This window comes from Osmerus mordax, chromosome 9, assembly GCF_038355195.1.
Source record: "Osmerus mordax isolate fOsmMor3 chromosome 9, fOsmMor3.pri, whole genome shotgun sequence".
NCBI lineage: Eukaryota > Metazoa > Chordata > Actinopteri > Osmeriformes > Osmeridae > Osmerus > Osmerus mordax.
In genome coordinates this window covers 15,255,950-15,273,272 of record NC_090058.1, presented here as the reverse complement: position 1 = coordinate 15,273,272, position 17,323 = coordinate 15,255,950, and the positions used below count along the sequence as shown (strand labels likewise).

At 40.9% G+C, this 17,323-nt stretch overlaps 3 protein-coding genes across 4 annotated transcripts; 2 read left to right on the top strand and 1 right to left on the bottom strand.

Annotated features, from left to right (window-relative positions):
* Positions 1-257: 257 nt before the first annotated feature.
* On the bottom strand, positions 258-5,014 carry afg1la (AFG1 like ATPase a). Of its 2 annotated transcripts, none has more exons than XM_067243150.1 (13): positions 4,894-5,014; positions 4,311-4,510; positions 4,181-4,232; positions 3,967-4,068; positions 2,849-2,979; positions 2,636-2,735; positions 2,456-2,514; positions 2,174-2,256; positions 1,965-2,035; positions 1,668-1,768; positions 1,259-1,399; positions 1,001-1,111; positions 258-805 (listed from the first exon to the last, which is right to left on the bottom strand). In XM_067243150.1, the coding sequence occupies exons 1-13, from the start codon at positions 5,012-5,014 to the stop codon at positions 677-679; spliced, it is 1,401 nt and encodes a 466-aa protein (XP_067099251.1). In that variant the 3' UTR covers positions 258-676. The 2 variants fall into 2 exon arrangements, with proteins under 2 accessions (XP_067099251.1, XP_067099252.1); XM_067243151.1 differs by having other exon boundaries at positions 4,877-4,917.
* A 1,868-nt stretch (positions 5,015-6,882) lies between these two features.
* Positions 6,883-10,321, top strand: LOC136949462 (sex comb on midleg-like protein 4). Its single transcript, XM_067243754.1, has 7 exons — positions 6,883-7,110; positions 7,867-7,996; positions 8,325-8,525; positions 8,763-8,924; positions 9,334-9,546; positions 9,826-9,971; positions 10,069-10,321. Exons 1-7 carry the CDS (start codon positions 6,883-6,885, stop codon positions 10,192-10,194), a joined length of 1,206 nt encoding a protein of 401 aa, XP_067099855.1. The 3' UTR covers positions 10,195-10,321.
* A 1,818-nt stretch (positions 10,322-12,139) lies between these two features.
* On the top strand, positions 12,140-16,604 carry vsnl1b (visinin-like 1b). The gene is made up of 4 exons (XM_067242742.1): positions 12,140-12,375; positions 14,222-14,388; positions 14,941-15,156; positions 15,635-16,604. The coding sequence occupies exons 2-4, from the start codon at positions 14,227-14,229 to the stop codon at positions 15,830-15,832; spliced, it is 576 nt and encodes a 191-aa protein (XP_067098843.1). The 5' UTR covers positions 12,140-12,375; positions 14,222-14,226; the 3' UTR covers positions 15,833-16,604.
* Positions 16,605-17,323: the final 719 nt, after the last annotated feature.

Sequence of the window (17,323 nt, the reverse complement as noted above, 5' to 3'; positions counted from 1 at the left end):
GGCTGCCTTGCGACTATCCGTGCAAATAGTCCCAACGGAGAAGGGAAGACCTGCCTCCTATATTGCACTGAGCGGATTTTCTTAAAGAGACAGCCTGACAGGCAATTCATGTCCTCCAAATGACAATGTCCCAAGAACTATCATTACAATAAGGTATACACACAATAACATGAAAGTATGAAACCGTTAAGACATAATTTAAAGAAATGTAATACCTTTAACCAATCATTAAATGTCAAAAGAAGGCAGTCTTCCATTCAACCTCATGACCTTTTAATGCACACCATTGGAATTTCATTTTCAAAAGGTCAGAGAACATTTCCCAAAGCCCTCTTTCCGTGAGTAAATAGAAGATGTGCCAATAAAACTGCAATTCAATACTTACCCACAATATGACAGTATTAAAAGCAAACATATTTTAAAAGTATAATTTAAGATGATCTGTACAGTACGGTCAGTTGGTAAAGTGCAATGGCAAAGTTAAGCAATGAAGTCTTAAAATTAAAAAAATAAAAGCTTATTTCAGAAAAAATATTTTGCATGGGTTTGAGTGCCTTCAGTGTGTAGTGGGTTTCATGTGATTGTTGATAAGTCAGATATGAGAAATATCAGCGTTCTGTGCTGTTCTGTCCTGGGCAGATAGGCTTCATAGGAGTTCGGCTGCGGTCCTGAGTTGTTAGGTGGTGCTTCTGTCCCCCTTCAGCCAGTATTCCCCCGTCTGCATCTCTGTTAGCCGAGACAACGTCCTCTGGAAGGCAAACACCTCCTCATCCCCGCTGAAGATCGACAGGCCACTGGCTGAATCCTGCTCATTCAGCAAAATAAATGAATAAAAATACACATCAATAACAGGTTTGTTTGTTTCAGTCATGAGGCCTCATCCGTGAAATATTAAACTTTGAGATGCAGAACTTCATGAGTACAAACAAAACAATCTGATTGCAGGAAATAAGAACAGTATTATGGAGTGGGAGGGTTTGGGGATGTGGTTCCTACGTACCCTTTTGAGCCCCAGGTCGTCCATCAAGACATGGCTTTCATCATGCTCGTCATGTCCCTCATGGACAAAGATCTCATCCAATGCATGGTCCGCAAGAATCACCACTCGCACCTGGAGCAAAGACCAGAAGCCTGAACCATTTCCCATCCATACACACACTGGAGCTCCTGCATCAGTTCTGCACTGAATTCTGAATATATGAAGGCAGGCTGACAGAAATCAAAATGAGCTTGCATAAGGTGTGTGTAGTTACTGTACCTTATGATCATAAAAGGCATCTATAAGTGTTATTAGGCGCCGTGCTTGAGTTTTCTTGTTCAGTGTCAGCAGGGGAATGTGCCGGATAAAGACTGTGTCAAACAGTCTGGACATCTCCAAGTAGTCACTGGCACCTAAGGGCTGAAAAACACAAGAACAATCTGCCACAAATAATTATTTAGCCAATTATAATTTTATATAACTTCTCCTCTAAATATATTGTATTCAATATAATACTTTCATTACTCTGGGGGGACTAAAACTAAATGTTCAATAACCTGTATGTTTACAAACATAAGTTTTAAAATATTAATCAATATTATTATGTAAATCACACTTGTCATCGTTTTTTTGTGCAAGACCTTGATGAAAAAGGTGCGACATGACCACAGAGATTAGGCTGACTCACCCGGTCACACAACTCCTCAAACGTACAATCTGCTATGGTCCCACAAGTTCTGCTCAGATCCAGGTTCCGGCCTTGGATTTTAAGCCTCCTTGGTCTTGTGACTGTAGGGAAGAAAAATATAATAATAATAAAATTGACTGAAATTGTTTTGAACTAATACAACATTGACTTCACAACAAGACAGATTTGTTTCATTTGATAAAGAGTACAAAAGGAATACATTTCACATGGGTGAGGTTTCACTCACAAATTAAGTTTATATATGGCTGAGCATTAAGAACAAAACAGGCAACTCACTGTCATTCTGTTTGAAAGCCAGCTCATCAAACATCTTGTCCAGTGTTGCCTCCACATCAGGTTCACTAGACCTAAAGTAACATCAAAATACATTTCATATGGACATTAACTGGCTGCTGAAGTTAACTGGCTGCTGCAAAAACAAATCCAATTTTTGAACACTGCAATAAATTGTATCTATCCAGTGGTCTAACCCATGCACTTCTTACAGGTAGTAGAGTTTTCCACCCGATGGTCTGTTTCTTCTACGATAATCTATCCCCGAATCCAATCTGAGAGTTTGGCAATAATTCTGCAAGAGAGAAAGGAGAAGGGGAAGTGCACAATAAACTTTGGTAAAGGCACTGTTCTTCCTTTCCCATTAAATAAATCTAGACAACATCAAAAACAAAAAACTGATTAGCACCGATACAATAAAGGTATGGAAAAATGTGGTGACTTACACTGAGTCATGTATCATTAAAGCATAATAACACATGGAGCATCTTTACCTTCAACACAGCGATGAATGGGACAAAGTTAACCCTCTGAAGTCCATTCTTATATAAATCTAGAAAGACACAGACAGAGCATTGTTAATATTTACTCTGTCTTTTAAAATGTGGATGTACAGTCATGACAAACAGGATGTTTTAAGCATGCTGAATCCAGAGTGTCCACCTGCTTCTCACCTTCAGGAGGCCTGTTAGAAGTAGCCACAACCACAACACCATTCAGGAACAGGTTCTCAAAGAGCTGCTTCAGTATCATTGCATCTGCAATGTCTGTGACCTGAGGGATGGGATCAGCATAATAACTAATTCATCAACTGGTCAAACAAATATTGAATATTGTTGTACATTCATGTATAATACAATGTGAAATAATACGTCTACCTATCGTACCTGGAACTCATCAAAGCACAGCAGACAAGCCTCCATGCTTATCTCCTCTGCGACTGGAGCTATTGGGTCGTATGATTTGGCCATTTTCCCAGCCTTCCTCTTGGGCATACTCAGTTTCAGGCGATGTATTCCTAATTACATGCAGTCACAATACAGTAGTAGTTTGCTAACAGTAGTAAAAACATATTGTACCTTTCATTAAATTTAATGTAATAAAATCTATGTATGGCAAGGAACTATAGCTGACAAGTGTAAAAAAAAAAAAAAAAAGTACATTTATTAGGTATGGGAAGATTCACCGGTTCGCATCGATGCATCGACATAAAAGTTCACGATGCTATGGCCCGGATCAAAAAAGTGTGCACCGGATAGCCTACAATGTGGGATGAATCGCAATGCATCGTTTCTAACATTTTTGCATCGGTATAATCCGATGTATTTATATAGAATCGTGGTAGGTGAACAACATTTAGTATTTAAAAATGTGACCAATGATTTGTGACCAATAATTTTATATTTAGATAGATTCCTCCTCTCTGTTTCTTAAGCGCGCTCTAATTCTCAGAGAAACAAATCCCTGTTGTGTACGACAAAGTAAGACGAGAGATAGCTGAGTCATTGAGAAAAACCTTAAAGTAGGACCTATGAGTTCAATTTAGTGTGTGGTGTTAAGACAGTGTTAACAGCAGCTTGTGATTGCCAGTAATAGTTTACCCTTTTTTACATTCAGAGAACACATACAACAGGAAAGAAGGACTGGTTTAAGGCAAGGTCCAGGCCTGATGTTATTTTATCTTTTGTCAGAGACTTTGTTTAATATGTGAAGTAGGCTAAACCTTTCACTTGTTTAGTTAATTGATGATTTGCTGTCGGCCAAAGAAATAAATCATTATGTACCATATTAAATTGCATAGCATCATATTCTTTTGCATCGCATCTCATTGAATCGCATTGTGTCGAATCGCACTGCATCGCAATAGGGGTGAATCGTATAGGATTAGTAGTTGCTTTTCTGTATCTTTAATGTATCGGATCGTTGGCAGTGCATCGAGATGTGTATCGCATCGTCCTCAGTGATGGAGATGCACATCCCTAATATTTATATAAACTGAACTTACTTTTGTGTACGTCTAACATAAAGCCATGAAAATGAACTCTCTTTTTCTTGGCAGTCTCCACATGTGAATAAAACATATCCATGACCATTGTTTTTCCTGTACCTAGAGGTACAAAAACATGACAATGATTGAGTGTGACTTTTCATCATAGATAAGTCAAGCAGATCATTAGTGTCATCGTATTTTGATATTACAAAAGGGATGGGCACCTTACCTACATCCCCGTAAATGTAGTAGCCTTTTGGAGGTTGAGGCTTTGAGAAGAACTGTAAGAAAATTAAATCAACCTGTTAATATTCAAGTACATCGTGGGCAATGGTAATAAGTGAATGACACGTGCTTACCTTTGAAAAGAGCGATGTTGGCTGGTTACTGTAACCTCTCAGTGTGTTTTGCATCTCTTCCAGTTTTTCCATCACCGCTTTTTGCTGAGGATCCTCACGCAGTGCACCGTCCCTGATAAGACCGTTGTAATGTTTAAGTGGCCCACTGAAACCGGAGGCACTGATGCCGTTTTCAACCGACTGAGCATTTGCGGTGTAACCTACGGATAGAGAGAAAGTCAAAGAAGGGAATACAATAGAGGCTTTTACCATGTTGGACGACCTCTTCCAAAAACTGTACCTATGAGACCATCCACGTTCAAAGGTTGACACGCTGGCTGGCTAGTTAATCGATGTAGCCTACTGCATTACAAGATCAATCCGAAGGTGTCAACCAACGGTAAGCATTTAGATGTAACATTTCGCTGTTTTAAGGTGACAGACATCACCGGCAAAAAGAAACGTCGGAGGAAAACAGATGTGACATAATACACGACTGACAAGATGAACTGCCACTCAGTTGAAATCAAAGGTAATTTGACAGCTAACGCCTTAACTAATGCTGCTGGACAACATATTTCACTCACCAAAATAATAGTCTCACCTCGTCTGGAAATTTCCGTCATATACATTGTTATAGTCCTTGTAGAATATTGCATTTTCAAGAGAAATCGTATAGTTGGCAACACCAAGGGCGACATCTTTGAAACCATGCACGTCGCCATTTTTGTTTTGAAAATAAATGCAACTTTATTAGCTAACTATACAGTAGACATGAAATTGCATCAGAAATTACTGTAGAGGGCGATGTTTGCACTGGGCAGGTATTCACTGCAATCCAGTTATTTTTACCCTTTCTTTAGCAACATGAATACGGCCTATCGTGCTAGACTCGAGTTATCATCATTATCGTCTCCTTTTGCATCCCCTGGCATCAAAGGAAAAAACCTTTTTAGTAATAATCGATTCATTTTCTGATCTCTGGGTAAATAATTTATTCTGCAACTCTATTGTTTTATTAAACAACATGATGTTTAAAATTGTGACCATTCTACTGGACATGATAGAATAACACAACAGTAGAGCCTAACAAAGAACACAAGAGAGAGAGAGAGAGAGAGAGAGAGAAGGGGAAACGAATATGGTGAGAATATGTGCACACATTACGTATGCAATTAATTTTCTATTGTAATTAGCAGTGTGAGGATGTCCTCTGTCTAGGCTAATTATATCACTGTATTAAGCCTCAGTTGCACACGCAAACCATGAGAGGGTGTTTCAGGCTTGTTGCCATGACAACAGAGGAACGTTTGCTAGAACTGGTACATATATGCACACAGACACACACACACACACACACACACACACACACACACACACACACACACACACACACACACACCAACAACCCCCCTCTCTACACAGACACACACAAACACACATTATATTACAGTGGAATACGCCTTGCTTGGAGACTCCACTGTACGCTCTGTTCAAGACATTGGAAGCAGAGAAAAAATAATAGAGAAAATTCATAAGGACTGAGCTAATAAGGGACATACTCTCCTATCCATATTTATCTGGATGGTGAGTGCATATTGACCATTCAGTGCAATTGTTTCCATTGTGGTGCAGCCTAGGCTAGGCTACTATATATTCAGCTGTAACATGCAACGGTGTTTTAATGTAATTAATGTAAACAGTGAGTTGGTTACAGTGTACGTCCTGCTTCATAACTGAGACATCCACGCACTTGTTTTGGGAGGTTTTTATTTTCCAGCATTGGCACTTGGGGCTGTTTTTTAAGATTAGGGTGAAAGCTGTCATCGTAATGGTAATTCATAGCTGTGTAGCCATGGTGAAGTCAGTCCCTCCCCCCTCCCTCCCTCTTCCTTGGCTGCTGAATGCATTAGTCTAATGAGATGTCTGCAGCCTGAGTGCCGTGCAGCCGCCCAGCATCGAGCGCCGAGCTCGGACACAGAGGCAGGCAACAGATAAGAGCAGGGTGCAAGATGGCTTTCCCAGTTTGCTGAGGGATTTTGCCGTAAACCTTCTCCTGCTGTCCATGCTTCTGGGATACTGAGACAAAGGGCTTGGCTCTCAGGCGTTTAGAACTAGAAGGCGTCAGGTAACGAAAGCCCCCGGTAGTCGCTAGTTTTTGACGGGATGTATGAGATGCGGAGGCATGTTTCATGTTTGTGAGCTTTATGCATGGGTGCCTTTTGTGTTGCTGGATTTTGGAGCTCCAAATTTTGTAACTGGCTGCATTGCTCTGCTGGATACACACTCAGCAAGCCATTGATGCCTTTATGCTAATGTTGTTATGCTAATTTACTTCAGCATCTTCAGATGAAGTCATGATAGGGCACTGTGTATGATAGGGCACTGTGTACTGTAAATTGATTTCTGAGTAAGTATTTTGGCGTGTACTGTTCAGTAATAAAAAATAAAAAAATAATTTAAAAAAACATCTAGACATGTATGTATGCTTCTGTTTTGCTCAGTTTTTATATTGTGATGTTAATAGGCTACATCCCATCTAAAATTAATGATTGATTGATCTGTAATCCTTTGTCTCTTATATCTAGCTCAAATGAGTGTACCTGCAGCAACAGCACAGAAAGCAGACAGCAACAGTGAAATGCAATCGGCTGCAGTGAGTCCTTCGTTCATCCCCAGCCAGCCGGGCAAGATACCAGGCAGGAAGAGAGGGAGACCCCCGCTACGCAATGTTGCCAAGATGGATTTTCCAAATCGCTACCCTGAGTCTCTCCCTCCCTTAAAAGTGCCGAAGAAGAGGGGCAGGAAGCCAGGTTTCAAGGTCAGTCTGATGGGGATAGTAGTGGGAGCCTGTTTTCAAAATGCTAATGATGCCCACATCCCACATGTCCTTCAGATTTGGTGTGATTTACCTGTTTTGGTGCGAGGAAGTGGTAGCACCAACAAATGACAGCTGTGTATGTAAAAATACTTTGTGTTTGTGATTTTGTTGTGTAAACACACCAGCAGTGGTATTCCAAGTTGTGTACTATGCCACAGATGGCCTACAACAATGTAATGTAACATTCTGTGTAAATAAATCAGCTTAAGCGTCTTAACTTTTAGAAGTCCTAAAGCTCCATGCATTTTTATAGATTTAAAATCTAAGTTTATTGATCAAATACATAGTACACAGGATTAATACTTTGCCATGAAAAACGTTTTTGTAGCTACTTCAACAGTGCAAAAAAGTATGAAAATTATGAAAAACAACACACAATTAACATAAGTAAAAGTATTAAATAATTAAAATAAGTAGATTGTGCTCGAGTGATGTGCCTTAAGTTAGTGTCAAATCCTCTTTGAGGCAGATAGCAGTATGTAATTCATATGTAATTAATTTGCAATAAGAAAACAAGACAAAAAGTCAACATGGCATACCAGTATATAACATAAAACAGATTTTGCAGTACAGTGGAAAAACTGGAATACAATCTATCACCAGCAAAAACACAAACAAAACATAGCAGTGTGACATGCAATAGTGAACTAGTAAAACAATCAGAACAGCAGAAGTAACGTGTGTTTCCACCTGCAGCTGAAGCCCAGGATGGGGATGACGCCGCTGGCCATTTCCCCGCCCAGCAGCACCCCAGAGCCGGACATGAGCTCGATCCCCCAGGATGCCGCCACCATACCCCACTCCGCCACGCCCCAGGTGCTCACAGGTGAGGCCGGCAAGCCCAGCTGGGCCCTGTGGAGGTGCTATGTTTACCCCGCTGTGGATCAGCTACGAAATGGCTCAACATTAATGTAAGGGATTTTGTGTGACCATGTGCTGGTTCAGACAGGACTAAAGATTCATAAACGTTTAACATAATCATGCTTTGCCACGTGTATAGTATGACCCGTATTGCTAAATTGAGATATTCAAATCAGGAGACACTTCTGAATTACCTGCAACTGCCCTGCCCACCAAGGAATACTTTTTTACCAAATAGAAACAGTAATCCGGTAAGGTTATCACTGAGCACCTTTGTTCTCCTCCCTCCACAGTCTGTATCTACATTAACAAGCAGGCCAACATGGGGCCTAACCTGGACAGGAAGAAGGTCCACCAGCTCCCAGATCACTTTGGGCCTGACCGGCCCTCGGTGGTGCTACAGCAGGCCGTCCAGGGCTGCATTGACAGCGCCTTCCAGCAGAAAGCTGTGTTTACTCTGCTCACACAGGGCTATGGAGGGGAGAAAATATCAGGTAAGCAAATGTAGATCACACTCTGGTTATTTTCCAGTAGTTATTTTATTATTATTAGAAGTTATTCAGTAGTTAATTATATAGTTATATTCTATCTATAAACTTCAGTAATTTAAGGTACATAAGAGTATAATCATCCAACCTTCATTTATTCAAGGCATACATACTATCCTTTTTATTATAACACTGGAATTATGATACATAACTTTCTGCAATACTTTCACGTGTTTTTCTCAGCCACGTTTGATGGGAAACAACACCTATTGAGTCTTCCTGTGGTGAACAGTATTGGCTATGTACTGCGCTTCCTGAAGAAGCTGTGTCGCAGCTTGCACTGTGAAAACCTCTTCAGTGACCAGCCCATCACCCAGCACAGCTCTGGCTCCTACCACTCCGATGGTAGCACTCTCTCACAATGACCAAATTATCCAATGTTGGAGTTGGAACGATGTTGTTGTTGCACCGTCGTAAAAAACACAGACACTGACTGTTAAAGCTAGTCCATGACTAGAATATATCTGCAGCACTTAGTAAATGCACTATTAGTACTTCACTTGGAATAAAAACTCCTGCTAAATGAAATTAATTGCACTGTTGTACTACACATGAGTCATCACAACTAGTCCTGTACTTATTTCAAAACATCCCTGAATCTTTTTCAAATGTAATTCCTGTCAATTCAGCTGCCCACCCTTTACGTATACGGTATTAAATTCACCTCACTTTAACATTCATATCACTAATCAGTAAAGTGATATAAATGGAATAGAATTGAATACTATGTCTAAGTCTTTTGTATCTCAAACAGCAGAAACGTCGATGGCTGAGGGGTACCTTCTAGACCCATCAGACTCCAAGCAGTACTCGGGGGATCCAGGTGACTCCGCTTTCAGCTCCATAAGCTCCACCTATTCGCCAAAGTCCTCGTATGGGTTCCGCTCGTCCCAGCAGTTCCCCAAGGGAAGTTGCCGACAGACGTCCAGCCCCAACGGCAACGCTTTCATGGAGACCAACAGAATTGGTAGGGAGGTGAAGTCTAACTTCTTCATGAAGTTTCACCCAAGATACAGGCTGAAGGAAACCAATAATACCACACTTAATAAAGGCAAACACAGTAATCATGGGGACAAAAATAATTTTGACCTGCCCTAAAGCCACTGTAAGCCACTGTTCTGTCATAACCCTAGAAAATATAAGCAGAGCTTTCTAATTCTTTCCTATTCTATCTTTCCACCGGCAGTTCATATTTAGTTCTTTACTTATAAGTCATTCATCAGCAGCTGTGTCCCCTGCTCCACAGGTTACAACCCCTCCCCTGAGGGCCAGGAGTCCAAACCGCCCCCCAGTAAGGACCCCTCCGCCTGGTCTGTGGAAGACGTGGTGTGGTTCATCCGGGATGCTGACCCCCAGTCCCTGGGTCCCCATGTGGAAGTCTTCAAGAAGCATGTAGGCCTGATCACAGCATCCGTACACAGCAAGCGTGTGTTACGCGGGGCTGTCATCATCATTACCCTAACCTAACATGTGGGTTTTTTTTCCACAGGAGATAGACGGAAATGCTTTGTTACTTCTGAAGAGTGACATGATTATGAAATACCTAGGACTGAAGCTCGGACCAGCCTTGAAGTTGTGCTACCACATCGACAAACTAAAGCAGACCAAGTTCTAAATTTTTATTCTTTTTATTTCCATTTCACCAAATGGTGGGACTCCACAGTGTATTATATTGGCAAGTTTTGCATTTCAAGACTATAGTTTAGTTTAAAGACAACTGATCAATTGATCTCCGGTCTAAAGTTGTGAATATTACCTTTCTTATTTTGTTGAATACAACATGTACAGTCATTACTGATTCTTTTGTTGACATGGAAGCTGTTTGTTGACAGGATAGATAGAACACTGAAATCATTTGTGAAGAAACATATAACTAAATAATTTTGAGATGTGATGTCTTAAAACAAAAATCTTTAAATGCACATCCTGTGATACACTGTTTTTGTCAGTTTCCTAGATTGGACTTAGTCCCAGACTGTGAAACATTCTGAATCTAAATTCTAGAATATACATTCCAGAGACTAGATTCTAGAATCTAGATTCTCAATTCCTAAAAATAATTTTAATCTAGATCTAATATGTAGCTAGAAAACACCCTTATATATTAATTAGCAGACGCATTTAATCCATGCAGAAAATGTTTGGACTCTGTTCTTAGCTACACAGAATTAGCTCACATTTAATTAAATTTGTACACAAAATACTGTAACCAATATATAGAGATATACTAAATTGACTGTCTATATGTCTATATAATTTTATTAAGAGTATTGTAAATGTGTTTAAAAACAAACACACAATGCTAGTTTGCTTCGATATAAACACTACGTTTGACAAATCAATATTATATCAAGTATCTCCACTGCCTATACACACAGTTATAAAAACTCATTGATACCATTCACCATTCCTGTAAATGTATTTTACCATGTTATTATTATAGAGCATGGCAAACAAAACTAATAAAAAGAAAAAGGTCATAGAAGAGGAATGTCACGCTGCAAAAACGTTGGTGACTTCTGAGGCTATCATATAATATTTCTTTTGTATGCCATTTTGGCGTAGAATATGCATCCTTTTCACAGTATTAACCTTTGTAAGTGAATGCTGCTGTAAAAGATATTGACATGATGTACTGTTCCATCATGCAAGTGAAATCAAGCTGAGACAATGCTTTGTGTTATCATTATTTATTTTTTTAAATCATAATGAACACAGTGTCAGAGGATCCGCTGGATTAGTAAAGACAGGTGCTAAAGTTCACAATGTGTTTTAAAATCTTGTTTGATTTTGTGTTGTGAAGTTTACATGAAAACAATTATGTGTGTATTTAACCTGGATGTATATCGTATGTGAGTATTAAATTAAGAAAACAAAAAATGTAGGCTAAGTCTTTGTAGACGTTGTAGCTTTACGTCTCTGAACAAACGTTTTCTCAAATGAATAACACCGATATCTTCATCTTCAGTCATATTGAAAATTTTTGCCCTCGAGCTATAGGCTGTAACTAGCTATGAACGGGTGCAATTGTCATAAGAGTGACCTGGGTTCAATCCCTAGTCAGTCACACTGATGTCATGACTCGGATATATCCCTACCCAGAACAGACCATCTAAGAAGGGTGTAGCCGAGGTGATTCGGAACTAGCCGTCGTGAAGTAGCCTATGGCCATGTGGGCTACTGTAAGGACACTACGTGTTGCTCTCCGACCATGTGTCCTCTTGGTCAAATGGTAGACTTGCAATCATGCTCTAAGACCTGGGATCAGTACCAGGATGGGCACATCTGAACTGAGGATGGAAGTGTAATTATTAGAAGAAAGAAAACCCGAGTTTTAAGCAATCTATGCTCCCAGTAATATTATAATGAATCGGGGTTTTGAGCAGTTATGCTGTGATTTTGGAAAATTAATCCTTTAATATTTAGGCCTATTCAATGTTGTTTTTCGGACCCGGCTCACAACACATTGCCTTGTCATCTTCTTACAGTCAATGCTAATTAATAAACCAAACAGTGGAGCAACACACAAGCAACACTGAATTTAAGATCAATTTGTGATGCACACGGGTGACGACGTGCCCTAGTCGCATAACATAACCAAAGACTAGCGTGGGATCGGTCCCTACTGCGCCTCCTCTGGAATATCATCGTGAAATCCGGCATTTCTAACAGGAATTTATAGGGGATAATCCCATTTGATCAAACGCAATAATCAAGAGGTTATTTTCCCAGTTTATTCAGCAATAGCGCAGACGTCCATAGCAATAGGCTATAGCATCACCAACATTATATCAAGGTAAGAAGTATTGCCTGCATAGACGTATGTTTTATCGGCATCGAGCATGTTTCAAATTCTGGATCGCTTATGGCTAGAATAGGTCTAATTTATAATGTAACCGTGTTTTTTGTGTACATTTGTTTCATATAAAAAAAAAAAAATTGAGGAGAGGTTTGCCATTGTGTTGTGTAGAGGTTTGGCACCTGCGCACCCATAAAACGAAGGCATTACGTTTAGCCTAAAAAATGGGAAATATTGTGTGTGGGGGGGGGGAATGTGTCCTGTTAATGGATTATTATTAGATGTAATTTGTTTTTTTGTTAACTCTTATACCCAACAAGGTGTAAAAGATCCGTCATCTATTCTGCAATATTGGTGGTCCAGATTTTGCATATTTATTACACGATGCGCATGGTAAAATGTCAAGAGAAATACACGAAGGCACATTAGAATATGACATGCATTAACACACCACTGCGTCGTTTCCATCGGAATGCGGTTGATCCTCCTTGTCCGGGCAGTGGCTTGAGTCTACCACAAACCAGAGATGTGACTGCTAGCGTGTGGGGATCAAAATTGCTCCTAATAGCCTACTTATTTTTTCCTCATTCATGTTGTTGCTGACGGTACGTGTTGTGGAAGGTATCATGATAAACAGATTGGTAATTTAAGAGGGGCAAGTTGATTCATCTGACACTGAGCCATGCCCTTAATCGCCTTCCTGTGAATATGTTCGTTTTGGCATCTCTGCAAAATGTTTGTCCTCAAGGTCATTCGATGCATTGTATTGGTCTTGGCTCATTAAGATACTATTGTGTAACATTTAGCTTAAGCCACTGCTTTAGCACGAGTTGCATCATCTCGATTTAGGTCTGTAAGGAGAGGTGGAGAAAAAATTAAAAACGATCTTTAGACGTTTTAGAATGCATTGCAACAAATTTTTTGTATGTAGAGCAAAAGGCCTGAGCCACTGCATGCTGCATGCTTGTGGAAAAGCACAGCTTCCTATGAGGTGCCCTCTGCAAAGGGGTGGTTTCTTGGTCTTGCCCTGCAAAGTGCTGTCAGCTTTGTGTTCTCCCTCACTGGAAATGAAAGAATGATTTGGACTGAGGTTTTGCATACACCCTGACGTCATAAACAATGTTTAGTAGGATTTGCCATGGGCTCAGTTTGTCAGGTTTGTCGACAAATACTAAATACTAGATAGTCAATTCAAGCTGGTGAGTCTGGCATCATTACCTCCCAAGGCAAGCTGATTCCCCTGTTTAATCGTTGAATAATTAGCCGTTGGCTGTGAATTACCGATCAATGATAAAGGACACGGCCTTGTGTCAGAGTGAGGAACCCTAAATAAGCAGAGAAGTTGCTGTCTCAGCCTGAAGCTTTGGCTTCCTTGCCACTGTTTGGCGGCACGATTTGAGGAACATGATAGCACTGTTATGATGGAGACACTTAACGAAGCTGCAATGGTGGCCGCAATCCGGACCAGCGTGTGATGTCGTTCCAGAGACCGCAGTGCTGGCGGATCTCTGAATTGTTGGACACAGTGTTGATCAGTGTTGGACATAAGTTGTACTGTGGTATATCGGATCCTGATGGCAGTCCACTTCACTTCACATCAATACACTGTTTTAAAAGGCTCTCACCAAGGTGTTGGGTGCCAAGCAGTCATCCTGGAGAACATTGATTGCATGTTCAGGGTTGATTGTGTCGATGTGTTGTCGATGCGTTGTGACAGGGCTGTTATTCTGCCTGTTTCATTTAATGTAATTAACACGATAACTGTGTGATTGGGTTCTGGTCATGTTGTAGCTGGGTTCTGGTCACGTTGTGGCTGGGTTGTTCACCTGTGCTTGACCTGCAGGAACCATGGGGAAACAGAACAGCAAGCTGACTCCTGAGGTGATGGAGGATCTGGTGAAGAGCACAGAGTTCAACGAGCACGAGCTGAAGCAGTGGTACAAAGGCTTCCTGAAGGACTGTCCCAGCGGCAGGCTCAACTTGGATGAGTTCCAGCAGCTCTACGTCAAGGTGAGTACTGTCTAACTGATGTAGTTCTATGTAAAGGTGTGAAGTGTCTGTGTGATACAGCTCTATGGAATGGGGTGTTCTCAATGTGATGCAGCTCTATGTGAAAGTGTGTACTGTATGTGATGCAGCTCTATGTAAAGGTGTGAACGCTGTGTGATGCAGCCCTACATCAAGGTGAGTACTGTCTATGCGATGCAGCTCTATGTAAAGGTGTGTACAGTACATGTGATGCATGGTTACTGTTCTTTTTCAGGGTAATCACAGGGCCATGTTGGCTAGGACTGTGTGATTTAGTACTAGGTCTGAGGATATTGTATTCATTTGTAGAGATAGTTTTTAAAGGCCTTTCGCACAAGACTGTGATAATCTGGAAGCATTGCCACCGCATTGATTAGCGAAAAGGATCCTTTGTTTGCCTCCAACTTTTATGAATGCTTAAGCCTTGAAATGGAGACATGGCACAATCCTTTATTATGAACCATTATCAGACACGATAATACATCTGCGAAAGATTATATTGTCTAATCCTAGTGGCGCTCTTGTCTGTTTCAGTTCTTCCCCTACGGTGACGCCTCAAAGTTTGCTCAGCATGCCTTCAGAACCTTTGACAAGAACAGTGACGGAACCATCGACTTCCGAGAGTTCATCTGCGCCCTGTCCATCACATCGCGTGGCAGCTTCGAGCAGAAGCTCAACTGGGCCTTCAACATGTATGATCTGGATGGCGACGGTAAAATCACACGGGTAGAGATGCTGGAGATCATTGAGGTGAGGATCCAGAGGTTTCACATCTTTTTTCACATTTATTTACAATTTGTAAGTACTGTGGTATTCTTGGTCCTACTCCTCTCAAATGTTTCCTAGCAGTCTATCTTTTTTGAATGTTCTACTTTATTTTGATAGTAATAGTTAGACAGAGACAAGAAAGGCAAGGAGAGAGAGAGGGGATAAAATGCAGGGAACCGCCCAGGCTGGAATCAAACCCAGGCCCCACCGATAAGGCTTTAGCCTATGTGGTAATCACTCTACTCGCCAAGCCACCCATATGGTTCTGAATCTTAATTTCTACACATATAACATGCTGATACCTGTCTGATTAAAGTTCAGAGAACCAATAATACAAAGTGAGTTTCAGTATGAGGTGGTGCTGATGAATGGTCCGAGATGACCGTTCAAACCTTGAGCCTTTGAGTGCGTGAGTTCAGCAACAGCCTCCTTCATCCCTGTGTCTCGTCTGTGTGTGCAGGCCATTTACAAGATGGTGGGCACGGTGATCATGATGAAGATGAACGAGGACGGCCTGACACCAGAGCAGCGCGTGGACAGGATCTTCAGCAAGATGGATAAGAACAACGACGACCAGATCTCGTTGGATGAGTTCAAAGAGGCGGCGAAGAGCGACCCGTCTATCGTGCTCCTGTTGCAATGTGACATGCAGAAGTGAGGCTCGCCGCCCTGCCGTTGGCCTCGGCTCACTCCGGACAGCACCACACATTTCAATGTCTCATTTTCAGTTCTGTCATTTCCACAGGAAAAAAAAATGCTTGGACTATTTTTCAATGGACGCGCTTCTTGTGGTTGTATGCATGAGAATGTTAAAAGCTGACTAATAATAATTTTGAATATGGCTATATACAATATCACACATTTATATTTCAAAACCTACCAATGTGAGTTGTGCAAAGTAATCCTGATCATTCCTATTTAACTTCACTTTAGCTTGTACCTCAGTGATGTGCTGCATTGACTTTTGTTCCTGCAGTATTTACGGTAGAATCCATGTGCAGCAGCTACTGTCTGCTTTACTTGCTAGTAACAAACAATAATTCCTATGATAATTGTAACTGTCTCTACTATACAGAGTTCTTGAGCCCGCAAAATAGAGACTGCTGTCTGTTCCAAATGGTTTCAAACGTTGGAACTGGAAAGTAGGTTCTTTGCATGCATATGTTAAGTGTCAAAACTATAATCTCTTTAATTTTTTGCATCCTTAAGTGGGTATCAAAAAGTAGCCCTCTAAAACACGTTTGGTATTGTTGCATGGGATGTACAGTAGTGAGTCATCAGACCAGTAGTTTGTCTCCTGTGGGAGCATGCCCCCCCCCTCCTCCCCCAGCACTCCCTCCCCGTCCTCCCCCAGCACTCCCACTTCTTACTTATGTGTGTGTGTGCGCCACTCAAGTTCTTGAAAGACAGCTATTTGGTCCTGGTTGTCATCTCTGGTGGAGAGCAGTATTTTTATTGAGCGTTATATTGAGTTTTGATCCAACAATATGGAACAATAGAAAGATTAACAATTTCGAGATGATGCTTCACTCCCCATCTTTTGTTACACTTCTGAAATAAAAAATAGGCCATCATCACAATGCTGGGTACCCTATTACAACAAATGTTTTCCTATATAATTTAGATACAAATAACAATTAATAGTACATATCAATATGTTTACAGAGATTAAGAGCACTGCTAAATGTTACAATCTTGGCTGTAATCCTGGGTGGTCAGAGCTCCCCAATGGAAACTGGCTCTTTTTCGAGTTCACCCAAAGGAAAAGCCTTACATATGTTTACTGGACATTCTGCATTCCAACTTACGATACTTTTGTAAAACAACTTTTTATTGAAAGTTTCATCTTATAATTAATTGATCAAAAAAAATCCTCAGAATCTTGAGGATGCAGAAAGGCCACTGAGACACAACAGCGACTGTTGTCCGGGTCAGTTGGAGAGGAATGTTTCGGAGCGGGCTACGTGTACCTTGAAATAGTACTTTTCGTTTGACAGTTCCAGGTTGACTTTCCCAGGCTATGCAAGCATGGGCCGAGGGTCTGCTTGTAGTTAACACAGCACAGTGGAAGTTACACTGCTTCTCAGTTATGGAGACAGCATCATTGAGACCAAAACCCACATTGTCGATTAGTCTATTGTTTGCACAA

Excerpts from the sequence above, each read along its gene's own strand:
- afg1la (XM_067243150.1), bottom strand. The coding sequence starts at position 5,014 with ATGGCGACGTGCATGGTTTCAAAGATGTCGCCCTTGGTGTTGCCAACT. Across the intron at positions 4,511-4,893 it reads GACGGAAATTTCCAGACGAG|GTTACACCGCAAATGCTCAG; the intron begins GTGAGACTATTA and ends CTCTATCCGTAG. Across the intron at positions 2,257-2,455 it reads CATTCATCGCTGTGTTGAAG|AATTATTGCCAAACTCTCAG; the intron begins GTAAAGATGCTC and ends TCTCTCTTGCAG.
- LOC136949462 (XM_067243754.1), top strand. The coding sequence starts at position 6,883 with ATGAGTGTACCTGCAGCAACAGCACAGAAAGCAGACAGCAACAGTGAA. Across the intron at positions 7,111-7,866 it reads GCAGGAAGCCAGGTTTCAAG|CTGAAGCCCAGGATGGGGAT; the intron begins GTCAGTCTGATG and ends TTCCACCTGCAG. Across the intron at positions 9,972-10,068 it reads TGGAAGTCTTCAAGAAGCAT|GAGATAGACGGAAATGCTTT; the intron begins GTAGGCCTGATC and ends TTTTTTCCACAG.
- vsnl1b (XM_067242742.1), top strand. The coding sequence starts at position 14,227 with ATGGGGAAACAGAACAGCAAGCTGACTCCTGAGGTGATGGAGGATCTG. Across the intron at positions 14,389-14,940 it reads TCCAGCAGCTCTACGTCAAG|TTCTTCCCCTACGGTGACGC; the intron begins GTGAGTACTGTC and ends TGTCTGTTTCAG. Across the intron at positions 15,157-15,634 it reads AGATGCTGGAGATCATTGAG|GCCATTTACAAGATGGTGGG; the intron begins GTGAGGATCCAG and ends CTGTGTGTGCAG.